Source organism: Pteropus medius, unplaced genomic scaffold (assembly GCF_902729225.1).
Source record: "Pteropus medius unplaced genomic scaffold, Ma_sr-lr_union100, whole genome shotgun sequence".
Lineage (NCBI taxonomy): Eukaryota > Metazoa > Chordata > Mammalia > Chiroptera > Pteropodidae > Pteropus > Pteropus medius.
Window position 1 is genome coordinate 21494646 of NW_024354875.1, and position 28000 is coordinate 21522645.

Sequence of the window (28000 nt, forward strand, 5' to 3'; positions counted from 1 at the left end):
TGTATGTGTGGGATGTGTGTGAGCACATAAACATTTATGGGAGAAGAGGGACTAGAGAAAGAGAAGGGCCAATATCACATTAGTCATCACCAAGGGACAGTAGCTGATTTCAAATAAGACGTAAGGTACTCTTACCTTCCCCTAAAAATCAAACCATACCACAGAAGTTTAACCCACAAAACTTTAGGAACTGAGAATAAACTAAATGATGCCATAAGGGGGAGACCAATTAAAATTTTATATATATATATATATATATATATATATATATATATATATATATATATATATGTGTGTGTGTGTGTGTGTGTGTGTGTGTGTGTGTGTGTGTACACACACACACACACACACACACATAAAATTCTCTTCTAACCTTTATCAATTTTTTTCAAAAATAATGTTAACCATGGGATAAATCAAGCAAACTATCATTTGTTGAGCTAAAATTTAAACTGATGACTCCAATTTCACATTGAACTATCAATCACAGCTGATCTTTAAAAGCCATTTGGGTTTATGCCTCTGACACAAGGAACTAGTTTGCAACATGCGTTCTTACACAGCCCAAATCCCAAGTTTCTGCGAGCCTCAGCTTTCATCATGCACTTGTTTGGCACTGCTCCACCACACCCAGAGCTGGGTTGCTACCATACTGGCCTCGGAATATTTGTTTTCTCTTAGTCTGGGGCAAGTTTCTCATTACATGGTTTATTAAGACACCGATCCTTCCCTAAATTGTTAAGATAAACTAATTAGGATGTTTGTTTGTTTTTTTTCCCCCTTCCAGTTCCAAGGTGCTCAAGAATTATTAGAGAGGGTGCTGGGGATATGAATTTGATATGCAATTTCAGGCAAAGTTCAGAATTTTATAAATCTGCAAAAAACAATCTCTGTTGCAAACAATTCTCAAGGCACTTGACTGGCACAAATACAAGTAGGTAGCTCCTGACAATTGAGAAATAATTACCAAGAAAATGTTCATGACTCCATCCAAAAAAAAAAGTACTTTAAAAGAATTATCAGGTTATAATGTATGTATGTTTTCAGTTAAACTGAAACACTGGCTTTGATACCCTTAAAGAGTATTGTTAAAAGCAAACACACTCTGCTGTTAGAAAAAAAAAAAAAAGTACCATGAAGGCATACTGATTTTAATTACTGCACACTAAAACTACGGTTGACCTTTGAACAGCATGGGTTTGAACTGTGTGGGTCCACTTACACACAGATATTTTTTCAGTAACTATACAGTCGGTCCTCAATATTCCTGGGTTTCACATCGGCAGATCCAAATAACCGCAGATTGAAAACAATATTTTTGATTCGTGGTTGGGAATCCATGGATGCTGAGGGTCCACCATATGCGCTGATCTACACCATTTTATAAAAGGGACTTGAGCATCTGTGAATTTTGGTATCCACAAGGATCCTGGAACCAATCCCCTAGGGATACTAAAACACAACTGTACTTAAGTTTCGGGGGAGTCAAAAATTATACTCAGATTTTTGACTGCATAGGGGTTGGTGCTCCCTACCCCCTGCATTGTTTAAGGGTCAACTGTATATTAAATTACCCCAATTCCACGTCCTCACAGAACCTTTTATTCTTTGGCTGTGCTATTCATGAACATTATGATTGCTCCAAAAATCTCAGTCTTTACAAGAAAATAATCAATGGAAGGTGTGATGGAGCATAGATGTTACAGACTTCGTGCATTATTTTGTCATACTTCAAATCCAGGATTCCAGTGGGTCTCAGGAGGATGTCAGAAGTATCTTTTGGAAATGAATATTAACCTAAATATATGGCACTGTCTTCTGTTTTCCTGGAACAATTTCAGACACATCCTCTGTGAAATAAGACTTCCAGTTGTAAGACGCTGATTTAGTTGAATCAAGGGATTCTGCTGCAATAACCACTTTGTGGGCAGATGGGGGCATGTGCCATTTGAAAGAGTATCCTTAGTGCTTTCAGTACACAATGTACTGAAAGTAAAAGTTCAATAATGTATTTGTAGCTGATTGGGATATATGAAAGACAAGGGTAAAAGACAAGAGTAAGAGTTTATTATAGGACACTCAGGTAAAAATGATTGACATGCTTCTCTAACTGCTAAGGCAATACCACTTCATAAAACTTACTTATAAGGGTACCAGTATAAGCCATCTATTAAGGGCTTCCTGAATTTAAACTCCACTTGTTCAGAAGGTACGGCCTACTTCTTACAAAAGAATGAATTCTGAATGTACAACCTGAGCCTTTCTCAATAATTCAAACTTAAGAAGTAAAAATATCTAAAATAGCAGAATTCACTCTTAGATTTACTTGAACATTCTCCTCACATTAAACCTCACTTGTCAAAAGAGCAAAGTAGGAGGGAGGATGGGGGAAAAGGCAGAATAGGAAGATGGAAGAAGGAAAGAATGAAATACGGACCAATCAAAAGGAAAAAATAAAAAACAAGAAGTAACTAGTCTGTTCCAGAAATATTATTTTTCAACCATCATTTCCACTTGTATAGTTAAATTATATAAATGCTATTGCATTTATAAAATATAAAACGCCATTGCATTCCACCTACCAGCCATAAATCAAATATAAATGCCGACAGCTTGACAACTATGATCAAGGAACAATGGGGACTTAAATATTCCCTTTATCCTTTTTAAGGGTAACAGAATCAACAGGGCTTGGACAAAAACAGTATTAGATTAGATTAGATACCTACCATTGCTCACCATCCGCCTGGCCACTTCCCATAAGACAAGTCCAAAGGCCCAAATATCAACTCTCTTGTAAGAATCAAAACAATCCACCTGGATGGTTTCATCTAGAACTTCAGGGGCCATGTAGCGTTTGGTGCCCACACGGGGGTTGTTCCCCACGTCAAGCTGATTGGTGCTCTGGGAATGCATGACTGCCAGGCCTAAAAGGAAGAAAACAAGAGTGTCAATCAACTCACTCACTTCCTCTCTCACAGAGAATTGCTGAAGAATTTTAAACCAACCCCAATCAAAAACGCCCTCTTGTGGTACCCATGGTCACTGCTGCATCATACCCAAAGTAATCTGGAACGCCAGTTGTGATTTCTATGAGAGCAGGCAAAAGGAATACTGCCAGAAACATTCAGAAGTTATTAGGTTAACACACAAATGTCAGAGACAAAAAAGTTCTTGGTAAATAATAAACTAATGCCCCAAACCAGTATTAGGCTGGTGTTTGAAGTCCACAGGAAAATAGGGTCCCATGTTAAATGGGAATCTCAAATCGTCTTAACAAGAAGCAAATTATACTCTCGAGCTCCACCACAGGATCCCACTAGACTGCAAACACAAATTTTAAACAGTGTGAGACAGAGAATTTGAGGTAATTTATCTCTACATAGAGAGCCGACTGCTCCAGGCACTGCTCCATCCTTAAAGAAAAGAGCTACTCACCCGACAATAATGCTAACCAAATCCACAGGCCTTTCCTTAGAGTCGTGTGTACAGATAACGTTAAACTGGACCTCAATTCAAAGTACAACGATCATGTTAAATGGTTTCGAAACACTTGCCTAAAACTATGACTAATTTCAGAATTCCTCCATCAATCAGAGAGACCTGGCATCCCTCGCAGACCAAGGGAATTAGACAGATACATACATGCATGGTTTATCTGCAGACAGGATTACCTTTGTTGATGCATATGCAAAGCAACTGAGAATGACTCCTGTAACACTCAAAACAATGAAAAATGCCAAAGGAGAACAAACAGCCCTTGCAAACCTTTGCAACCCAACAATCTTTCGAAACCCCTCAAGACATCTATGGAGAGAACATTTCTCTTCCCACTCCATGGTTTCAAATGTGTGGGATAATGACGCCATACAGTGCCAGGGAGATAGCACATGTTGTTATCTCAGTCTGAATAATGAACAAGATATGGCAACTTCATTAGACTAAATCAGACTGCTTCCTCTTTCCCATATTTTTATCATCAACTCCAAGATTACATGGGCACTGTGAACACTTCGTAAATCATATATGCCTCTCCACCATTTCTAGAACCAGAGAATCAAAATAACAATACAAAAAGGTACAGTTTAACTAGAGCACAGCGATACTAGCTGTGGTGGTTTGAAAATGTGTCCACATGGTTTTTGAAACATCCCCCTTCAAGAGGTGAGGCTCAATTCCCCACGCCTGGAGCGTGGGCTAAACTATAGTAAAAAATATGGCAGAAGTGAGTGTATAGTTTCAAAATTAGAACATAAAAGTCATTGTGGCTTCTTCTTTGCTCACTCGTGTTCGTTCTCTCTCTCTTCCTTCTCCTTTTCCTCTCTCCTTCACTCCTCTCACTCCCTGTGACACTCAAGCAACCCTGTGGAGAGGTCTGCATGACAGGGAACTGAGGCCTCCTATCAATAGCCATGTGAGTGGGCCATCTTGGAAGATCCTCCAGCCCTGAACTCCAGCCTTCAGATGCCTACAGCCCTGACCGACAGCTTGACTGATACCCACGTGAGACCCTGAGACAAAACCATACAGCTAAGTTGTTCAAAGATTGCTACCCCTCAGAAAACTGTGTGAGATAATTTGTGTTATTGTAAACTGTTAAGTTTAAGAGGTAATTTGTTACCCCGTAATAGATAATTACTATACGAATTCAAGAGACAAAACAACCACATACAATGTGTGAACCTTGGATGAATTCTTATTTGAAAAAAAAAACTAGAAAAATTTGAAAATGAATATGATATGATATTAAAGAATTAATGATAACTTTTAGCTGTGATAAACTGTGCATATATTTTGAAATATTTTTAGGAGATGCATTCTGAAGTAATTAGGAGTAGTGTTATGATATCAGCAAGTTATTTTCAAATGAATTAACAAATATATATAAACAGCCATATATAGATAAAGGAAATATGGCAAAATTTCAAGAACTGTTGAATCTAAGTTTTGTGGATATGAGTAATCATTATACTATCCTTTTACTCTTTCTGTATTTTTGAATTTCTTTATAATAAAAAGTTAGGAAAAGAATAGAATACTTTTTGCAGTATTAATAGAACATGGTTTCTAAAAAGTAATCCTTAATTTCTGGGTATAAAGTGAAAACTTACTTACAAACTGCCAGCAAAAATCTCGCAGTACTATCCTAAATATTTTTCTTCTCATACTTGGAAAACACTGTAAAATGATTTTGCAATGTGGAAGAAAAAATTAAAGGGATTCAAAGAAATAAATTTACCTGACATGTCAAATCTCTTGTGTTTAAAAACAAAAATAAATTTTATCATTTATATAAGTAGAGCTATACTATCTACACCTTTATCAGTCTAACGATAACTACAATGACATAAATGTAAACCGTTTTTTAATCAAGTAGAGTGAGGACTGTCAATAGTCCACTGAAATGAATATCCAATATTACAATTCAGTTCTCATTAGCATAATTATTCAGCCAACATTCAAGGGGTCTGGGATGAATATGGTTTTATATCCAATGTCACTATAAATAAAAATAATCTTATTTATAATGCAAGTGAAGCTAAACCGCGCATTACCTTAACACCTTAAGAATGAGATATCTTAGCAGGGCAAGAGGTAAATTAGTTTGGAAAAATTTTTCCCCTCTTTCCTGACTGATAATTTTGCCCTGGTTACAGAAGAACAATTTGAGAAACCATTTTTATTTTAGACAAACTCATTCCATAGGCTATTTATGTGTACCTACTTTGTGTAAAGGGTTGTGAAGTCAGAACACAGCAGCCTGGTTGTCTCTGAGGGTGGGATGGGGCAGGGACTCGCTGAATGAGAATTGAGGTGTCGGTCTAAGATAATGTGTCTTGATAGGGATTTAGATTTCACAGAATTTGTCAAGACTCGGAGAATGTATACTTAAGACTTGTGCCTTTCGCATGAAATTTAAATTTTATCTATAAAGACAACAAACAAATAACAACTCTACTTAATGATAAAGAGGTGTGCATGCCGAAGTCTTTGGAGGGAAGAGCTCTTTTGCCTATAATTTATTTTGAAATGTATCAAAGTTTAAGGAGAATTCATGAATAGGGGGTAGACAGATATGTGATAAAGCTTAAGAACCGTAAAATAATAATAGGAGAATCTAGGTGGTGGGGATATAGTTGTTCACTATGACATTCTCTCAATTTTTCTGCAAGCTTGAAATTTTTCACACAAAAAAAATATGTTCAGGGACAAAAAATGTAATCTGGTTAAACCCTGGAATACAACAAAGTAAAAATGATAATTAAAAAATATTTGTAAAAATTTACCCAAATCTGCTATGCAACACTGTCCATTCTTCTTAACCAGGATGTTTTTGCTCTTTAAATCTCGATGAGCAATGGCTGGTTTCCCTTGGGTCCCAAATATCTCTATGTGCAAATGTGCAAGACCACTAGCTATGGACAGCACTATTCGCAGGCAGCTAACTGTATCCAGAGTAGTAAGCTGAAGATAGTCGTACAACGATCCCATTTCATGATAATGTGTGATTAACCACAACTGGGTACTGGAGTGTCTTGATGTCATGTCTGAAGCAATGAAACCTGGAGAGAGCAATAACAAAATTAATAGACATGTGAGAATTCCACATTATAACTTTCAGTATCTGGAAACAGTGGACATTATCTGTAACAAAAATAATTTATATTAACCAACTGCCAAAAAAGGAGGTTTACAGAAGCATCGACAGAGAAAAATAATAGTCATTTCTTAAAAAGGTGCTGCTAACAAATAGGAAAATTTCATATTACCATGCTAAAATAATCCTTTAAAAAATATTTTACACAGCATTAAAATTCAGATAGGATATATGTATTTGTGCTTACCCATAATGATAGTGCCAAACTCTTCATCACTCTGATATTCCAAGCACAGATAATTCATCAACTACTCAAAAAGGACAAAACCCTGGAATCTAGACATCTGTGTTCTAGTCCTGATTCTGCCTATAATTTGCTGTGTAATACTGGCAACTCATTTAGGCTCTCTGGATTCTCTGCTCAGTTGTAAAATAAAGGGGTGAGTTTATTTTAAATGACTGACGGATTCATCGAATAAAAAAAGAAACCAATCAACTATCACAAGCTTCTATGATGCTCTTTGTTAGTCACACAGGAAAACCAAGATAATAATGTTTGTTCACTAGAAATGAAGACTGATCTAAAAAGGAAAAAAATTACAATATAATGTGAAAAGTACAGTAATATATATCTGCAATGGACAACATGAGCCCAGAGTAGGGAATCATAATAATTCAGACCAGATGTTACAATAGGCTTCCATCAAGAAGTGACAACGGGTCTGGAAGAGAAGTGAAATATTAACAGATGTAGATAAAGAGGAAGAAATTTTTCTAGATATTCTGTGGGGACTTTTGAGCATACTGACAGAATTCTAGAAGTTGGAGGCACTTTCTACCATATGGAATAAATTGCGATATATGTGCTTGCCTTTTCTGCTACAGAAGTGCTTTTCTAGCATTATCCTTTCACATATATTATATAGAATAATATTACTATAATACATATTTTACAATATGTGTATGTTACACGATATATAGTGAAGTTTAGGACATATAAATAGAGGATAAAATTTTAAAAAGACAAAAACAGCTGAGGAAGAATTAAATGACTTACGAAAGTATAATGTAAAAGAAAAATGCATAAAATGCCTTACACTCGCATAGTACCTAATATAAAACTTATGTCACTTTCACATATATTTCCTCATGGGATTTTCCTCAATAAACCAGTAAGACATATCATTGTACTCATTTTACAAATAATGAAGTTGGTGCTCAAAGATGCCAAGGATCACAGAACTATTAAGTTGAAACCAATTCCAAGTTTGGTGCTAGCTGTTCTGCTATACCATGCCTTGCACAGGAAGCTCTGGGAACAAAGGAAAATCTCTTATTTGATCATTATCCTCACTGACAATAGAAGCACTTGCTACTGAGTACTAACGACATGCCAAGCACTTCACATGCTATCCTCCTACAACACATCAAGTAGGAATATTACCACTGACATTAAGGTCAGTAATGGTCCCTAGCAGTCTGGCTCTAGAACCCATGATCTTATCCACTATACCATACCACCCCCAACCAAGCTGGCTTCTACTCAGAGAAAAAGAGTTGGACATCTGTACCCATGGGCCATGTACAAAGTGAACTCAATAACATCTCCACACCTTGATTTTCTACCTCTTTCTTCCTCTTCCTCTAAAACAGTTTCCACAGCGAGCCTTAGTCTCTCACTCCTTCCCTACTGTCCAGTCTGGCTGTTTCCCCACGGCTGTTTTTCCTGGAGCTCTTAGCTGGCCATAATATGAATCAAAATGTGTACTTAGACATTAGTAATTCTTACTCAAAAAATGTTGCTGCTTTATTATTTTAAACTAAATAATATTAATCTTTAATGACTTTCTCAAAAATAAATACCCCACACTATAAAAGCATCACTGAAAAGAAATTAAATTACTGCTGTATATTTGTGTAGCCTCTACTGATTTCTCTGCCCAAGGGAGAGCAACCTCTGATTGATTGATTGATTGATTGAATGAATGAATGAATGAATGAATAAATAGATAGGTAGATAGATAAATAGATAAATAAATAAATATTCTCTTACCTTCCCTAAGCACTCTAGGTCTTAGAGAAGGATTTTGCTTATCCCATTTATTATCCTTTAGACCTTCAGGAAAAATAAAATAAGCAAGATTTTTTTAACTGTTTACCTTTCACGTGTGAATTATATTGCTACATTTTTTCAGACTGCTACAGCATTTTTGTAAGATTTTTGCATTTTGAGTCAAAGCACTCTACTGTTCATGCAGGTTGAACAGGTGCCTATAAAAGTTGGACTCTAGCATGTGTTCATAACAAGGAGAGACAGTGATTACAGCAAAAGCCTCTTACTCAACAACCAAAGTCATCCTCCCACTCTCCTCAAGAGCTAAAATAAACCCCAAATCTTAAGTGACTATTTACGTAGCATAGTGATATCTAGAGCACTTTGCTCAATGACCCATGTGAATCAGAAGGGATGCCTGAACATGCCTTTCCTTCAAAGAATCTCAGATCCCTATGCCTCTTAATCCCCATTAAGATTAATTCTAATGGGCAGATGCACATACACTAAACTAAGCAGCTCGGGGATCTGAGACTCATTGAGTGAGTCACTTTATCCATACACTTTAGTTACTTTGTCATTACATTTGAGTTAAATTCGGCAGTCCCCAACATTTTTGGCACAAGGGACTGGATGCTCCTATGAAAATCTAATGCCTGATGATCTGAGCTGGAGCTGAGTTGGTTATGCTAGCACCAGGGAACAGCTACAAATACAGATGAAGCTTCGCTTGCTCACCTGCTGTTCACTTCCTGCTGTGTGGCCTGGTTCCTACCAGGACACGGACCGGTACTGGTCTGCGGCCAGGGGTTGGGGACCCCTGAGTTAAATGACCTGTGATATCACTTCATTGTACAATAAGGACAAGAATTATTTCCACCGTTTTTACTTTCACATTCAGTATTGAGGACACTACCCTACACATGGTAGGTGCTCAGTAAATATTTATTAAACTGGATTTAATCACAAGAGAAATTTGAAAGTCACCTTTGTAATACGATTCGTATGAGAGAAGTGAGGTTCCCTTGGCGTGATCACATAAGGCAAAATACCATCCATTTCTTATTACTTAATGATCCACGGAAATTCTGAATTCATGAGATGAGCATTTAAAGATAAGTACTTTTCATACCTCATGGCTTCTAATACAACTAATGCTTTATCTGTTGCTCAACCTTAGTTTGTTCCAGTGTCGAAGGAAAAACTAGGACATTTAAAAGTAATTTTGACTGTTGATGAATCTTTACCTCGTACCCTGACTCTAGACTAAGAAGCAATTCTATTACTATATGATCATTGAATCAATTACAGTGTAAGGAACAAAACTGTGGTTAAGTCAGACTGCCTGGTGTGATTCTCAGCTCTACTATTTAACCTGCTGCTGGGTGATGTTAACCTCTGTGCACCTCACTTATCTTATCAATTAAGACTAGAAAAACAAGAGTACCTACCCTCTTATGGTTGTGATGAAGATTAAATGAGAAAATGCACATGAGGCATTCAAACCAGTGCTTACTCATTTTAACTAGTCATTACTGTTGCTGCTATTGCCATCATTACTGCGACACAAGGCAGCGTGTTTTAAGAGTTATGGCAGAGGTACAAAGTGAAGGAGTGCAGAGAAGCACAATTAAATATGCTGGGAGAGAGTGGAAGGGCACTAAGAAGTTTTGAGGGAGGAAGAGGTAGTTGGAGGGTGAGATGGGGATAGTGGGTGATCAAGAACAACATGAACAAAGGCACAGAGACCTGAATGTTCAGGAATGACAAATATCAGAAGTGGCTGCATTTGGGCACATTTGTAGAAGAGGTTTCAGAGACTCCTTGGACCCCAAAAGAGGGAGTTCTGGAATGCCAGGCCCAAAAGCCACAAATATTGCAAGCCATGTGCGAGTCATCAAAGACACTGAGCAGAAGTATCTCAGCTAGCCAATGGAAGATAACTCAGTATAGAGAGATAGATTGGAAAGGGAAGGCCAATAGAATAATTCAAGCGAGGAGGAGGAAGGATCAGGTGATGGCTAGGGCCCCAAGCAGTTAAGGAAGGGGAAAATTCAGAGCACAAACAGACAGTTCTGAGATGGAACATACCACTATACTGTTGAAGCAAAGTTCTGGACAACTCTCAAACCATTATTGACAGACCACTTGATTCATATTTAATATTAAATTGGCAGTATAGTCATGTGCTGTTTAACAACGGGGATGTATTCTGAGAAGTGCATTGTTAGGCAATTTTGTTGTTGTGTGAACAGCATAGAGTGTACTTATACAATCCTGGATGGTGTAGCCTACAACACACCTAGGCTATATATATATATAGCACAGCCTACTGCTCCCAGGCTGCGGACCTGTACAGTATATTACTGTACTGAATACTACAGGAAACCATTAACACGATAGTAAGTATTTCTGTACCTAAACATATCTAATCATAGAAAATGTACAGTAAAAATATGGTAAAAAGGTAAAAAATGGCATGCCTGTATAGGGCACTGACCATGAATGGAGCTTGCTAGACTGCAAGTTGCTATGGGTGAGTTAGTGAGTGGTAAGTGTGAAGGTCAAGGACATTAATATACACTACTGTAGACTTTATAAACACTGCTACACTGAATTTATAAAACAACACGAGATTAAATCAAGCGCAGGACAAAATGATGCAATCAAGAGACACGTTAAACATGAGATGTTTGAGGCTGCTGCCAGCATCACATGGCACTGTTTTACAGTAAACCTTTTTTTGTTGTTTTCAGTAGAAAGAATACATTCTAAAATAATGATTAAAAGGTAGAGTACAGTAAATATATAAATCAGTAACATGGTCATTTATTATCATTATCAAGTATTATGTACTATACATAAATATGTGATATACTTTTTTACAACTGGCAGCACAATAGGTTTGTTTACACCAGCATCACCACAAACATGTGAGTTAAGCATTGCGTTACTTCATACTACATTCATTTTGAAGGCTACAATGTCACTAGGCAATAGAAATTTTTCAACCATTATAATCTTATGGGACCACTGTCATATATGTGGTCAGTCGTTGATGGAAATGTTGTTATGTGTCACATGACTATACTGGAATAGAAATAAATTCTAGCAACAGCCTTCCTATAAGCCAAATCTAATCGGATAGCCATGAAGTGGCCAACACTATCCTACACAAATCAAATTCTGTATAAACTATATCCACTATTGAAGAAGCACACCAGGAGGTAGTCGTCATAGATGTATTAATATAAACATTTTTAGAGAAACTTTTCAAACAAAGAAGTCAATGGGCACAAGAAATATTCTTGCTCTTAATACTTCCACAGCAGTATTTCAATGAGCTCTTCACATATTTCACAAATGTTTTTCTTTTCTACAAATGTTTTTTAAGCTTTAGTTTCAAAATTAAAATGTATGCTAAATCCCTCTGTAAATCTAGGCTTTAAAAAAACGATGCCTAGTTTGAGGGAATGTGCATTTAATTATGATGTCCCTGGGAGCTGTGAATCTCTAGGAAATCGTCCAAAGATCTTTCTTAGTTTGATTCAAGTAATAAATATTCAAAAAGGGTGGAGTAAGTAGAACAACCAATGAAGCCTTGAAGTGAACAATATGGGAAAATTTTTGTTGTTTAAATAACAACCTGCAGAATAAGAATGAACAATAACAATTTCCTTTTCCCTATCGAGAGAATCTCCATTCAAACTTAGCTTCTTTGCAGATTAAAAATTAAAACAAGAAATTAGTGGTATAAACTTAAACAGTATATGAATACCAATGATCCCTACATTGCTTTTCAAGAGGACAGGCAAATCGGACACCAAATCAAAAAGGGCAAAGACAGGGAAATTCTTTCTTTCTAGAAATAATGAATGAAGGGATTTTATTGGTACTTACCTAAAATATTTTCATGCCTCAGCATCACAGTGTTGTACAATTCTGTTTCCCTGAACCACGATTTCTCATCTCGGGAGGAGAAGATCTTCACAGCGACATTCTCCCCTTGCCAGCTGCCCCTCCACACCTCACCATACCTGCCTTTCCCTGTGGAAAGCAGTGCAGAGGTGACAATGGACAGGTAGCCAATAAAGTTTTTGCCCGCAACTCTTAACCCCTCCCATTATTTACTGCGAAGAATTTGATTGGGGGATATAAATACCACAATCTTTTGCCTGTAAAGATATACAAAAATAAGCACTGTCCCCCTAGCCATGTCACTGTGATAACAAATTAAACATCCTCAGTATCTGCACTGTACAATTAGCTGCTAAAGATAAAGTTTACATTTACATTCCTCTATTAAAAGGTATGAAATCCACATGGTTTTTAAAAGCCCGTGAAAGTTAGTAAAACTTAGAAAGTGGTACAGATTATTAAATTTCAGTGTTGTGATGAAAGCCAAAAAAAAGTGTATGTGGCTAAACTGAAGAGCTTACTTGATTCCTTCCCTTCATACCGGATCAACGTAGGCATTTTGTAAGAGTTTAAGTTTTTGAATTTACATCTGCATTTATATTTTCCACAAAGAAGACTATTAAGTTTGAGGTGTGTGTTTTGAAGGATTAAAAAAAAAAAATCACACACAAATACACAAAAAACAATGCTGTGAAGGGGATCAAAAAGCAGCCCCTGCCATCCCTAAAGGATTTCTTGGCAGAAGATATATTTCAAAAGAGGATTTGCAAAGTCTTAAACACATAATCCCTGAACAGTTCTGCTTTCTGACATTGGTCATGGGTATTTGCTTGTTAGACAGCCCCCATGATGCCACCAGTGGGCTACGCTGAAAAGGCCAATTGGAGAAGACATTTTCCAAAACGTGGGGACGAGCAGTGATCTGATCTGTTGGGAGCATGCCCCCTCCTACGGCAGCAACACAAATGTCAGCTTGTCAACTCCATACTCCCTCTACCATTCTTTCCTTTAATTATAAGTAGGGGTGAGCAGGGAGGCTGGGAAGAGGAGGGAATAACCACGAGTCTCTAGGGATCAACACGGTATACAATCGAGGGTAAAGACATACGTGGCACCTAGATACCCATGCAGCCGGAGACACAACTTGTAGTGCAGTAGGAATTTCTACCAAAGCAAGTGGCTGCTGGGAATCACGGCTTATAATAAGCAGCTGTAGCACCACCTGCATAGACAGGAATATAGCTCTTTGCTGAAAAACTAAGCCACTGAGAACCCAAACAACAGAGAGAAAGCATGTTGTGTCTCTCAGTGACTCACCTGAAACATAATCAAAACCGCTCATCTAGATTTCCTTATGATAATCAATATCCCTATTAAATACCAATGACCAATCCAAAAGGATGTTAAATGTGGTCAGTAAGTGGTCATTGTGGGCCACTGTCAAGTAACACAAATAGTATTTAGTACAAGATTAATTTCAATCAAGTCAATTAATAAAGCAATTGCCCAGCATTTGTAGCTCAAGATGAAGGCTAGTGCTATGACACTATAAAATTGGCTGCTAACAGTAAACTAGTCTTTTTCTGCCTCTAGTTCCCTTCTGTATCTTTATTTGCCCTTTGTCCTCATAGTCTCATTAGGAAGGAGAGAAATATTTCCCAGAGAATTATGGACATTACTATGTAAGTTCACTTAAAGCCTTTTAAAAAAGAAAACAGAGACAGATGTCAGGATAAGTAGACAGAATTAAAATAAAAACCTAATTCAATGGTCTTCAAATGCTTTTAAGTTATTAAATGCTTTTTGCAAATGCACCTCATGCAGGAGTCCCTAAAGAGCTGCCCCAAAGTCCTGGCCATGGAGTCCCACAAAGGGGATCCCTAATGCATCTGAAATTTGGGGTTCACAGATCATCACCTGGAAAGGACTGATCTAATCCAACTTCCCTGTTTTTATACCAGAAATGATAACAAACTATCCAAGCAGTTCACCGCACACATGTTTATTTAAGACTGTATCACATGAACACTAACGATAAGCTGCTGAAAAGGCCCTGCTTTTATTAAAGTCTTTAGCACTAAACCAAGAAAATGCTATCAATGAATTTACATTATTTCAAAAAATGCTGAAGATTATCTATACAAATAGAAATTGTATGTATTTTTAAAAGTGCAACATTATTTTCCCCTTTGGACTCTGGGGTCAAACTCTGGGGGCCAATCTTGAGATGGCGGCTCTGTGAAGAGCAAGTGGCCATGGGACAGAGGATGAGGGTCAGTGAGGCAGGCACATGTCTCCTTTCACTGCCTCTCACCACTACACAGGAACTCTCTGGTTTATAATCAAATAGGATGTTAACTGGTACAAAAAGACAACCCAGGTTGCACGCAATGCGCACATTTGTGACTTTTCCATTTTTATTTTCCCCACCGCAGGGGGGGAATGTAAAGTGGCATTCAGAAACTGCTGGGCCTCTGTGTGCCTGAAGGTGCCGGTTGCTCTTCTACTACCTCTATCTGTCCCACTTTCCACTACTGGGTTTGGAGGTGTTCTATCTCCACGAAAACAGGAAAGCCAGAAGATGGCAGCAAAGTGGTGGAGGTAGCTGATGATAGCCAACTACCTCCCCAAAACTGCCAAGTCCAGCCCTAAGAAACCAGGAGAATTAGGAGTGCATGGAGTGGAGATGCTGACAACCCATCATGGCTAAATGGCCTTCTCTACAGTTCGTCTAAAGGGGAAATTAATGAAAACTATCATGTGGCTGGCAAATAGCCACCAATTACTGAAACGTAAAACTAATAAAAAGCAGGACTTTTAAAAACAAGCATTTTATACTATCTAACTAGAAGGCAATCTAGCAATATATAAAATAGCCATTAAAAAAGGTCACAATTTTGACCCAGGAACCCCAATTCCTGCGAATTTATTCTGAGCACTCAAAAGAAAAAAAGCAATGTGCACAAAATCTTTCTCTAGTACTGCTAAACATAAATTAAGATTCAAAAGACTATTATTGCAGTCTTTTAAAATATTTGTGCTATGTACAAATGTAAGAAAATGTGTGTGAACTTAAAATTGTAAAAAGGGACACAAATGATATATATACTATGATTATATACATCTATGTATAAATATGTTCCTAAATGGGAAAAATGTGAGAGGCCACAGAGAAATGTATATAGTTCTTGTTTAAATAAAGCAGTTATAAAAGTAGCTTTGGTAAATTGATTTTATTATTTTTAAGGCAGGGGAAGAGTGAGAGGGATTAGTGAACTGTAATAAGCAAGTTTATGGTCCAAAAGCCTACTTACCTCAGATCATTCAATACCTATAATCAGGAGCAGCCATATTAATTCATGTTTCAAGCAGTCCCAACATCCCAAAGGGTATACTCGCAACTGAAAGCTTTTGACTAAGCATTCTCTATACCAACTAGTGATAGGTTCCTCTGACAGGGACTTCAGGTGCTCTAACACAAGTCGTAGAGAACAGAGACATAGCCACACGTCATGGTTACCCAGCATCTCCTGACATTTAACAAGTAACAGGCAAGAAGGAGATCTTCCAAGTTTCACTCTACTTCTAGAAGCACAGCTAATATTGCATACAACCCGCAAAGGAAAGGAAAAAAGAATTACCAACACACTCCAACAGTGTGATCTGACGAGCCACTGTCCTTTGTACCAGAAAAGGTAGACCAGATCCACTTCCTGATGTACATGAATGATCCAATAAATCCTGTGGTTCAAGACAAGAAAAAGAAACTACTGAAAAACAGCTCTCAGTTCAGAGTGTGAGCGTGCATGCTGTAACTCAAAAAGAGGCAGCAAACCCAGACACGTGACCCGTTAAGTGTGCATGCTCAGCCCCAGTGGTGGAAGGACTGGTTTTATTTCTCAGGAAAACCAGAAGCTAGCCCTTTCCTGATAGGTGTTCCTGAGGGATAAGTCCTTTCTTGCACCCAGAGTTCCTTGCACCCAGAGTTTTAGAATTAAATATATAAAGAAGCTGAGTGGATAAAGTTGAAGATGCGAATTAGAAAATTCAGGAAGCAGGCTGAGCACAGGGGAAGCAACAGAAAGAAGAGCAAATGGAACAAAAAGAGGGGAAAGGGCCTTCAAGTCCAAGGGCTGGGCATAACTGATCATATTCTCCTCTGCTTATAAATATCTATCAAAGGATCCACATTAGTTGACATGGCCAACTAAGGGATTCTAATAAGGAACAAACAAATTAGGAATAAGGAACAGATGACTCTAATGTTGCCTGTATTAGAAAGATACCAGTGGCCATGTGAGTCATCAAACTGGTACACTCAAATGGAGAGGAGCTACCGGACGGAGGTTACCTTTTAGGTGAGAGAGAAACAAAGGGGTCACAAAATTAACATCTACATGTCTTTTCTTAATGTAAACTACCTACAAACCACAGAGGAAAAAAAGAACTTTCATTAAAAACATAAAACCATGCTCCATGCTTCTAAAAAAGAACATATTGAGAAAAAGATTCCAAATTAGTTTATTCATAAATTTTTCCTTCTTAGGAAAAGAAGGAATCAGCCACGAAGCAGAGGTATTTTTATATCAGGAGTGGATTATCTGTAATAAACATTATTGTGCCCAGGGTGATGGTGATAAGGTTGCAACAGTGAGCTAACTTTTCTCAAACCTTTCTTTCCCACACATTTCAGCTGGCCTGTTAATGCAATACATCGATTTGTTTCAATTTCGTCTACATTTTTACTTACTCTGAGCACCACTGTGAAGTACTATTGATCAGCAAAGTTAACAAAAGCTGAACATCCAAAGGAAGAAATTTAGAATCTTTAAAAACCACAAAATGGATAATCAACAAGAAATTGAGTATAGATGAAATAGTTTCACATCTCCCTAACTATCCATTTGCTGTTCTTTTTTCTCTTTATTTATTCCATTTTTTGAGAGAATTCTGAAAATTAAATTATGGGGTTTTTTTTTCATAATACATAATCCTAGTTCTAAACCTAGTTCATAGCCGTAAGGAGGGAGAAGGGGATGAACTCAACCAAAGACTAACAAACACGCAACTCCTGGACCCCAGGGCTTCTTTTCAACATATGGGGTGTTGTTTAGTAAGGTGTGCTTTGTCGAATTATATAAATGAGCATATCACTTAAATGAGCAAGTATGTAGACCAGTAATGACAACTTGTGTTAAACAGTGTTCTTTACTGTGTTATTATATCATGATATACTGTCATCTAACATGATTGAATTGAGAAAACTATTTTAGCATACACTCCCATTCCTCTTTCAAAATTACAGAAGCTATTTAAACAGTAATTTACACGAGATATTCCTATTATTGCCCACGGTGATTAGCTATGTTAGCAGTTCTGAGGAATGAAGTTCTGACTAATCTATTTTAGTATCTTGCTTTGCAAAAGCTTTGTCAGGATTCAGCCTTGTATCTTCTTGCTACTAACTCAATAAACATTTAATTTTACTTAAAACTTGAAATAAATGTCTAAGTGCATTTCTAACAAAAAACTGTATTTCGCATTTTTTTTTAATGGAACGTCCTATCTCCTCTTTTCCCAGTTTTGATGTACCACAATTTAAATAGGTAAAACAAAGCTAAACAAGGGTTCTTCCCCGCTTTCATACCAAAAAGTACACTTGAGATGAGGAAGGCAGCAGAGAGGGATATTTCCCAGCCTGTATCAGGTGTAGCACCTGAGCTACAAAGATTGGTGAGGGCAAGTCTTCTCCAGCAAAAAGGAAGTTGGAGGGTAGGCTTAACTGCAGAACTGCCAGACATTTTTAAGCTTGTTGTCTAGCAGGACAAGACTTAATCCAAGATGATTTCAGCTGATACATGGTCATGGCATTAAATAACATTGAATCGCATTATAAAAGTATAACCAGATTGTCTTTCAATTCATCAAGTTATGACAAGGGATCTCGATTTGATACTGGTGTATCTTTAACACCTCTCTAACACTATCTTCACGTTTTTCAGAGCAGGCATCAGACTCAGCGTCATCTCTTTAAAATGTTACTACTTTTCTCTTTTGCACTTTATGGTAACCTACTTATAGCAAATGATGATGCCCTTTTCTCACTTAAAGTTTAATGTTTCTTTAAAATTACACTTGACAAACAATTTTAAACTGTAATAAAAGACAATCACTTTTTAATGTGATCTCATCATTTCAAAATATGCCAAAGAGTATGTTTAAAACATATAAATACAATAGTTTCTAACACTGTGCTGTCCGTTAAGGTAGCTACTAGCCACATGTTGGCACTGAGCAAGTGAACTGTGGCTAGTCTGAACTGTTATAGGCTGTAAGTGTAAAATACATAACAGATTTTGAAAACTTAGTTTAAAAAAAAAAGGGAATGTAAAATATCTCATTAATAATTCTTTAGCAAATATTTTTTTATTTATTAATCTTAGTTATGCCTACAGCACCTAGTCTTACTAGGTGGTCTCCCATCCAAGTACTAACCAGGCCTGACCCTACTTAGCTTCCGAGATCAGACATCGGGCTTGTTCAGGGTGGCATGGCCATAGACCATGGATCCACTGGGGCACTAACCCAGGACCTTCTGTGTGTAAAGCAGACGTGCTAAACGCTACACTATGGAACCATGTCCTTACATTAATAATTCTCTATATGTTGAAACAATAATTATACATATTAGGATAACTGATATCACCTGGAGTTGAAATTAATATTACCTGAGGGGTTATTTTTTAAACTATTTTATTAAGGTGGCTACTAGAAAATTTAAAATTATGTATGTGGCTCACATATTTCTACAGGACAGCACGGGTTTAACCAAATGACTGCACTCCACAAGGGGGCAGCACAGGAGCATGAAAAATTTAATAGCAACTTTTTTGGATGTCAAGTTTTAAAGTCTTAAATTATAGGGTGTTGAAATAATCTAGGAAAGTAAGTGATGTTTAATATTAAGCAAAATGTATTTTTTTTGAAAGCACTTTTATTGCTAAGAACAGAGTAACCAAATACCATAAACTCTAAGCACCCCCCCCAACATTATTGGCAATTATTCTCTGTCCTTTTCCCTCGCTCCCTCAAATCTGCTAAAGTCAATCACCTTTCTCATTTAATGTAAACGCTGTCTAAAATGAATGCTTTTGCACGGAGGAGACTAGGCAGGTGCCAGCATATGCTTGCTTAGGTCATCTGTGCACACTAAGTCACCCAGTTACTGGTTAGCGTTTCATGCTCAAAATAAGAAAGCATCCATCCCCAGCTATCTTCATTATCCTTGGGATTCCCTGGGGTTACAAACTCACTGCTAAAGTGCTGTCTCCAACATTGGTGGTGATGAGCCCTTCGATGGTACCATACTCCACATCTCTGGGATTGAGGCGTTCTTGGTTGCGCCTTTTAAATTTTCGGAGAGCGAATACCAGTAGGCAAGCTAGAAGGCATACTGCGAACACTACGGACAGAATAATGAGGCCGACCTCCAAGTGGAAATTCTGTGTTCCAGGAAAGGATTTCCCTGGAGATGGGGGAGAAAAGGGTAATTGGCTGTGAGGATCACTGTTTACTTATTATTTAGTATTTATAACCAATACCCTAAACAAATAGCTCCTGATCCAGACCACATAGTCTCACAAGTCACAAAGTGTTAAAACTAAAATATTTCCTAACTACTGGCCAAAAGCCCAGCCATTTTTAACCATTATTCATTTAGACACGACTGGAGAAATTTCCATTGAGAACCAACTGTATTAATGCATGTATGTTAAAGGGCTTTTGAAATATAAAGTACTATGCCAATCTCTGGTACTACTCTTATAAACTTAGATTTGATCTGTAAGGATAAGAAAGCACTGTCTGAGTTAAGACCAAATTACTCATTGTATCCTGGATGTCTGTTGCTGAATTCTCATAGATCTTTTTACATCACAATCTCTGCCTAGGAACCCATTCATCCACATCTGTTCCTTTACTCACTTATTTGACATTCATTCACTAATTTATTCACTCACCTAATCACTCATTCACTCCCTCATTCAGACATTACTTCTTAAAGTTATCCATTTAAACATCTGTGTTCTCACTCAAACATATCACTCAAGCAATCATTCACCAAGACTTCCTACTTGCCTAGTGAATTAAATCAAAATTTCTTAGTTGGATAGTCAAAGTCCATAATTAAAAGGTCCTAAAACAATAATCACCTCTGAATTTCAGACCCCTTCATGACACTGTCACCACTCCTTGTTCTTTCCCACATATGATTTACTCTTTTCCATTTCCCTGGCCCCTTCAGCCATCTAATCAATCTCAACCCTAACTCCCTTTATACATTTGTTTTAACTTTCCAAATCCAAATTAATCAACGACTTGGCACATCTACTCCATGCTACATGTCATTTGTACGATAAAGTGTAAAACTAATTATATACAACATTAAATTGTAAATATTGTGCCTCCCTAATTAAATTAGAAATTCCTTAAGAAAATAGATTTTCTATTACAACGCGCAGAGTCTAGCAGGCTGTTCTGCAGATTAGGAATTTTTCATTGTATAGGTATGATTTTTGTACAAATGTAGACATTTCTTCATAGCCATCAATTCCATTAATAACAATTAACTCATAAAGTTTAAGAGTTAAGTTTATTATATCAAGTAGCCTCTTAGTTTTAACCATTTAAATACTTGATCTCTCTTTCAAAAATCTTCTTTTATTATTCGACTCTTTTTGCTTATCAAAATTTAACCTTTTGTACATGCTTTAAAGTCATCATCTAAACTTTAAAAATATTGTAACACAATCTTGTATCAGTTTTTAAAACTTTTTCTGTCTCCTCCCTTGCTGGCTGACATTTCCAATAGTGGATGTTCCTAGTACCTTCTCCTACTCCACTTTTTGGTTTGTTTCTTTTGTGAGTACAAAATTAAATAATTAAGCCTATTTAAAATGTATGATATATTAAGAGAGCGAATTTATCTTGGCATGAGTCTACAAAGACTAAGTACATTAATATTTGTAGGGGCTTTGAGATGGAAATTTCGGGCTCATTTTATATATAAGGAAACAGTTTCATAGGAAGACAGATTTCCATTGGATATGGAATCCATATTGAAAGTAACATAGAGAAGATTCCATATAAACTACAAAGTACAAGAAATCTAAAGTGGCTTTAAGTTTCAGTGATAGATCGCTGGGATCAGATATGGGAAAAAAGTTTAGAGAGTCTTTCCTTGTCTCCTTCCTTATAAAGACAAAAAGGCATTCTACTCAGTCACCTGAGTCATATGCTCCATGTTCCTCCCTACACACTGAACAGGAGGTGAGTATTTACTAAGCAGAATTTTTTCAGAAATGATGAATGGCATCATGGCTCCTTAACAGAAAAGGGTTTCAGGAGCTATTCGCCTACTCATGACTACTGAGAGAGATCTGGCCAGCCAAGATGTCTCCAAGGTGGACACTGCCTTACTGACTTTCTCAAAAATGTCCATCCTCCTTTTACAATCCAAAGGCCATGACTTTCTCTTCCTCATCTGAGATATCTTTCTTATCGCCCACTGCCTCTGGTTCAGAGTAGGAGGAAAGCCTTGTGGCTACTTACACCTTTAACCCACACAGAACTGGGCAACACTAACGAAAACCCTTGATCTAGAAATAGAAAAGTCCATGGGAACCTTTAGTGGGTAGCTGGGCCGTGATGTTCCTGTTACACCAGTCCCCTTGGCAGCACTCCACGGCTTGGCCAGGTGACGGCGGGGTCTTACAGGTCATCTTCCCCTGTTCATAGACCTGGAAGCAGCCTTTTTGGTAGACGTGGAAGCCATCATTTATACTCAGTGAGGAAAAGCACTGCTGGCCTTCACAGTGGTCCTCGTTCCCACAGGAGAGGCCTTCACACACACACATGTAAAGTTTGGGGTTTACCTTGGGCTTCTCGTCTGCAAAAGGAGAGAAAGGAAGAGGGAAAAAAAAAATCACTGCATGGGTTTTACACTCACTGGGGGAATAATACAGTTTCTCTTAAGACCATTACAAAAACATTAACCAAACAAAGTCAGGCCAAGGATTACCAGTGGCCACGAAATCTACATTCCGTTATCTACATTCTATCTCTTTCTTGACCAATCACCAAATAATAATTTCTAGATATATGAATGCCTTTATAAAAGCTGTGTGCCCTTTCAGATCATACTAGGCCAAAGAATGGTTATCATTTGTCCACGGGCTTCTGAAAATGAATGTCTACTTTTGTGGTTTTCATGTTATCTTCGACCTGATAGGCTCTTAATATCCCAATTCTTGCATCAAAATAAAATGTTTTATTGGAACATAATGCTCAGCACTTTTATTTTATGGAGAAATAAAAAGAGTATTTCCTAAATATATGGCGGCTGTTAATACCAGTTCCCTCTAGTCCCATACAAATCTTCACCAACAAGGAACGTTAATGCTCCTGCTGTTACCTGTCTGCTTCAGAAACATGCCGTATAATAAGAGTTTACAAGTCTAAAATTACAAATCCATATTATCGATATTTTCAGCTAGATGCCTAGACTAATTTTTCAATAGGCGTAAGACTGAAGATTTTATCTTTACAATGGGAATCCATAGCTTCTTACCTATTTTCAACTAGCAGGAAAAAAATCTGGCACCAAAATTTGAGGATGAGGACCCAAGAAGACAAATGGAATAGAACAATATAAGATAACAGGTAGGACCCAAAGAGCAGACCACACCTGGTGGGCCCAAGGGACAACGGAAAGAGGCAGAAACATATCATCAGTGAAGCACACCTAATCGGACCTGTCGCTTCCTGAAAACACTCATTTGCAATTTAATTTTTCAAATCACTCTTTCTTTTCTTCTTCCTTGTTAGAATGATTAGTTCAGACTTGCTAGTCCCAACAGTTTCCACTAGTGGGGAAAGAAAGTGAAGATAGAATATAAATGGCCAAGTACTAAAGGCCACTAATTAGTTAGCCGAGGCCATTTTCACCAAAGCACTGTGCATATAAGGAAATTCAGCTTTCAGAGCTCCCTCCAATAGTCTAAAGCATAGACAGGCTGCCTTCTGATCCTCCTTGAACCCTCTGTCGTAGGTCTGTGAGATAACTTCTTTCTTAAAATAACAGGTCAGGTAGCTGTGTTTTTAAAAGACCTTAAGGTAAGTCTTTGAAAATGTCAAGTTCATTTACACAGATCTGTGTGGGTGTGTGTAGAGATGTGGGTTATCTCAAAAAGAAAAAAAAAAGTGTTCTTAATCTTTCTTCTTTCCTCTTCAAAGTGGAAACTAGTTCACTGCCCACTGTAATGTGGGTGCCTCGTCCCACAGAGTAAGTGCATGCAGACACAGAGACACAAGCCTTCTATTTATAATTGACTTGTTAGTTCTTTTGAAAACCACAAGGGGCTCATCCAAGAGCAAAGACATGCCTGAAAGCAGAAAAACCAAAATAGCCGCTGACAGTGTATGTATGTCACCAATCTCACCCCCGAGAATGAAGAGCCCTCAGACATTTTTAATGAGCAAAAACTTTAATGAGCTAAGAGATATTCTTTATTTTCCCTGCCTAGAGAAATCCAAGAGAAATTCCAACACCAATCTATTTCTATGAGGATGAGAAACATATATATCTGTTGACATAATCCAGCAAAAAGTTTACACTTGCCAAAAGTGAGTTGAAAGATAATATTTCCAGGGAGTCTAGACATGCTTGCCACTCTTGAATGGCACAAAGCAGGCTGAGGGCTGCCAACTATGCTGCCCAACAGGTGATGATTCTTTGGAGGGAAATGGATGGGTGTGTGTGGAGGAGGGGAAGGCGGGGAGGGAAGAGTTAATGATGTCATATAATTTGTTTGTGATCTACAGCAGAGAATTAAAAAGACTATATTTAAAAACTGTGCAACAATGCAATTTATGTAAATCTGAAACATAAGCATCTATTTTAAAACTCTAAATATTTTTTAAAAGTCATGCATGTCCAAGGATACATATCTAAAACATTAAAGAGGTCGTGTCTGTTGACGCTGGGTTGGGGATGAGGGGTTAGCACTGAGATAAAGGGGTAAAATAAAAATAGATTAGCTGTTTATGAACTGATAATGAATTAAGGATTACTCAACCAACCGCTAATAGAAAATTTTCCAAAAAATGTTACATTGTTGCTGATGTATACTACGTAGTTAGGCCTACAATGGTTGATGGTTGAGTCTGTACTGAACATGTACAGACTTTTTTTCTTGTCGTTATTCCCTAAACTACTGTTTACATAGCATTTACATCGTTGTAGGTATTATAAGTAATCTAGAGATGATTTAAAGTATACTGGAGGATGTGCATAGGTCATACACAAATACTATGCCATTTTACATAAGGTATTTATTTGAGCATCCGAAGATTTGGGTATCCATGAGGTGGAGGTTGTCCTGGAACCAATCCCCCAAGGGGTGACTGTAACTCCAGACCATAGAGGGCTCACTCATCATTAAACCTACGGAAATAGATGGTCTAGAGAACCAAAGAATTAACAATACTTTGTGGTTCTAATAAAAAATATCTAATTAAAAAAAATAAAATGCAGTAATAATAATTTTTCTAATGTGTCCCCTGAGTGAAGTCTGCTTTTAAAGTTCCAGCACAAACTGAACTCTAAGTCCACAGATGGAAGAAGGGACACTGCCTTTCCAAGGTTTCTAGTTCCTGACAGGATGTGGGGATGGTCTGACAGATGTTATGCTATAACCTAAAGAATTTTGCCAGAATTCAGCAGCCTCAAGCAAATGACATCTTTAGTAAAATTCAACTCACTGTAACCACTATGCAGTGTACACAGGCATAATGGAATACAGATCTTAATCAGTTCTTATCCTGCGGGGTCATAAATTAAGTCAAAGGGGTTCATTCATGTATCAAACACTCTCCTTGAATCTTTATATTCCTACGGTAGTTGAGTAGAGACGACCAGGGGTTGACTACCTTAAAGCTGGTGATTCTTTTCAGTAAGATGTCCAAAAACTAGAGTTTTCCTATCTTTCCATCAATAATCAGGAAAAAAAGGGGGGGAGAAAAGACAGCCACTGATGACATGTAATAATTAACTCAATCTCTGACATGGAGGAGCTATAAGCTTAGTCCAGCAGTTAGCTAATAGGAAAACACAAAACCTTCACCAATTTCTTACTATTTTGCTTCTCACCGACGCTTCATCTTCTTAATTTGTATATTCCCATGTAACTAATTAGCATACAGCCAAATGTAAATGAAGACCCTAAATTCATAAGACTATAAAAATGACCACAGGCACCCACCCACACTCCTGCGCGCGCGCACACACACACACACACACACACACACACACGTTAGTTAAATGCCACTCTGGCAATTTTATCCAACAGAGGGGATTAGTCAAAGAGATGCCAAAAGGATTTTCTGAGCTAGGATTACTAATTCAACAAAGAAAGTTAAAAGCTAGGTAGTAACATTTTCAGATCTTAATATCCATAATTCTAAGGAACACGGCAGGCCCAAGAATGCCCATGACTCACTGTTTTAGCCTTGTCAAAATTTAGGAATAACCATAACATGTGTGGGCCTGTGATATTTTATTTGGAGTAGAACTGTGGTGGGAGAGGTGGGGGCGGGGAGGGCCGGGGAGGGGAACAGTGTGAGAATTATCACAAAATCCCTTTAGGGCCGAAGGTAAGGTTCTGCGAACCTCCATCTCTCAGATCGTGATATCAACATAGACACATAAAGGGACACCAAGGAATGGATAATCGCCTCGCCTCTTGTGACTGATTTTCCACAGTACAAACAGGAGGCAGCATATATGATATGAAATATTTTACACTTGCCAGTGCAGATAACCAGGAAGTGCCCTGGCAGAAGGCAGCAAATCTACTCCACCTAATTGACATTCATTTAAATAATTCAGTAATTTAAATGTCAAGCCAGAGGTATTCCCTCTCTGGGGAGCTCACCCACATTGTTTGTTCTAAAAGGTATCTCCTGGCATTACTCAGTGTTGTGGCTGGCACTGTGTGCCCTTTGTATCACCACCACAAGGCCCATGTGAACACACTGCAGCCTGGGTCTGGCTGGGAGCAGCAGGGAATTCTCGACGCCTCCTGGGAGGATCAGGGCTGGCTCTGTAACTACAGGCGCAGGCTTGGAATCCCAGGGGTTCACCACAGCCAAATCTTTTAAAAGATTTTTATTGTTCTGGGTGATAGTCACCTCACCATCTGGACACACCTACTCTCATAGCCTAATTCTAGACTGGCAGAAGATAAGGCAGAGCAAAGAGCATCCTGGACTTTTTAAGATTTTCTACAGTTTGGAATAATCTTGAAGCCTTCTGTAAAATTGTTCACATCTTTATGTTTTAAATGGGACTTGAGCAACGGTATGGACTTATCTCCAACGTCCTCCCTCCCACCTGCCCAGTCATGCACTCCCATAATGCTTTGAGGCATTTAAACTGAATATTATGCTAAATGGTGCACAAAACTTCGTATTTCCCACTAACGTCTTTGACACAACAGATAGATGAGAAAATGCTACAAGTAAACCAGCCTGTAGCTGTGATCCCGGGGGTCAGCACAAAGGAACAGGCTCACCTCAAAGTAGCACAAATAACCATGAGGTTATTAGACAACTGTTATAAAAGTCCAATAGCTCAGAACTTTATAGGCTAAAAAAAGGAACCCCAAACATCCCTGGACTCCTTCCAACAGTATGAACGATTCATTCATTTGAAATGACAGCTTGTATTAGACTTATAGATATGGGAGTCCTTCCATCGCCTTCTAATCCGAGAGAGCAGTTTGGCACCTCTCCAGAATCGGAAAGCATTTGAGATCTCTGGCATTAAACAAAGGCTTAAGGAAGGATTTTGCAATGCCAGGTATCATTGCCAGCAAACCTGCTCCTAAGACAGAAACACAAAAGTCCGCCCGGAAAGCCTAGTGAAGGGCACCTGATGGTCTGGCAAGCAGGCAGGCTATATGCTCAGGGGTAAAATACACCAAGGGCCTAAATGTTCTCATGATAAAATGGGAGCACCCGAATCACTTTTTTTTTTCTGATCAGAGAAAATGATATTTGGTAAAGCCAAGAAGAGAATGTGTTCTAGGACTTACGAGAGAGAATAGATGCATTTGAATGAGATCACATATAAACTAGAACAACAAAAAGAAGGTTTTAGGATTTCCAAGATTTTGAACTCATGATGCTTATGCTCCAAATGTATTCTCCCTCAAGGTTCCCTAGCTCAGCAAATGGCATCCCCACTCAGATGTACAAGCCTGATTCTCTCTGGCTTCCATCACTCTCAAAATAGAGACACAGTGGCTAATCTGGTCTATAAAAGTCCTACTTAATGTGATTTCCATCTCTTCAGCTTCTCCCACCGCAGGTCC

At 37.9% G+C, this 28000-nt stretch overlaps 1 protein-coding gene and 1 pseudogene across 6 annotated transcripts in view; both read right to left on the reverse strand.

Annotated features, from left to right (window-relative positions):
- Window positions 1-28000, reverse strand: part of ACVR1 (activin A receptor type 1) — a 121866-nt gene that overhangs the window by 14464 nt on the left and 79402 nt on the right. For all 6 annotated transcript variants that reach the window (XM_039855795.1, XM_039855794.1, XM_039855790.1 and 3 more), the window contains 6 exons: window positions 22252-22515; window positions 19883-20094; window positions 16211-16310; window positions 12552-12698; window positions 6288-6563; window positions 2730-2927 (listed from right to left, as the gene is read on the reverse strand). In XM_039855795.1, the coding sequence (XP_039711729.1) occupies window positions 2730-2927; window positions 6288-6563; window positions 12552-12698; window positions 16211-16310; window positions 19883-20094; window positions 22252-22515 (1197 nt within the window). The remainder of the gene's footprint in view (window positions 1-2729; window positions 2928-6287; window positions 6564-12551; window positions 12699-16210; window positions 16311-19882; window positions 20095-22251; window positions 22516-28000) is intronic.
- LOC120597476 (uncharacterized) lies at window positions 19016-19131 on the reverse strand (annotated as a pseudogene).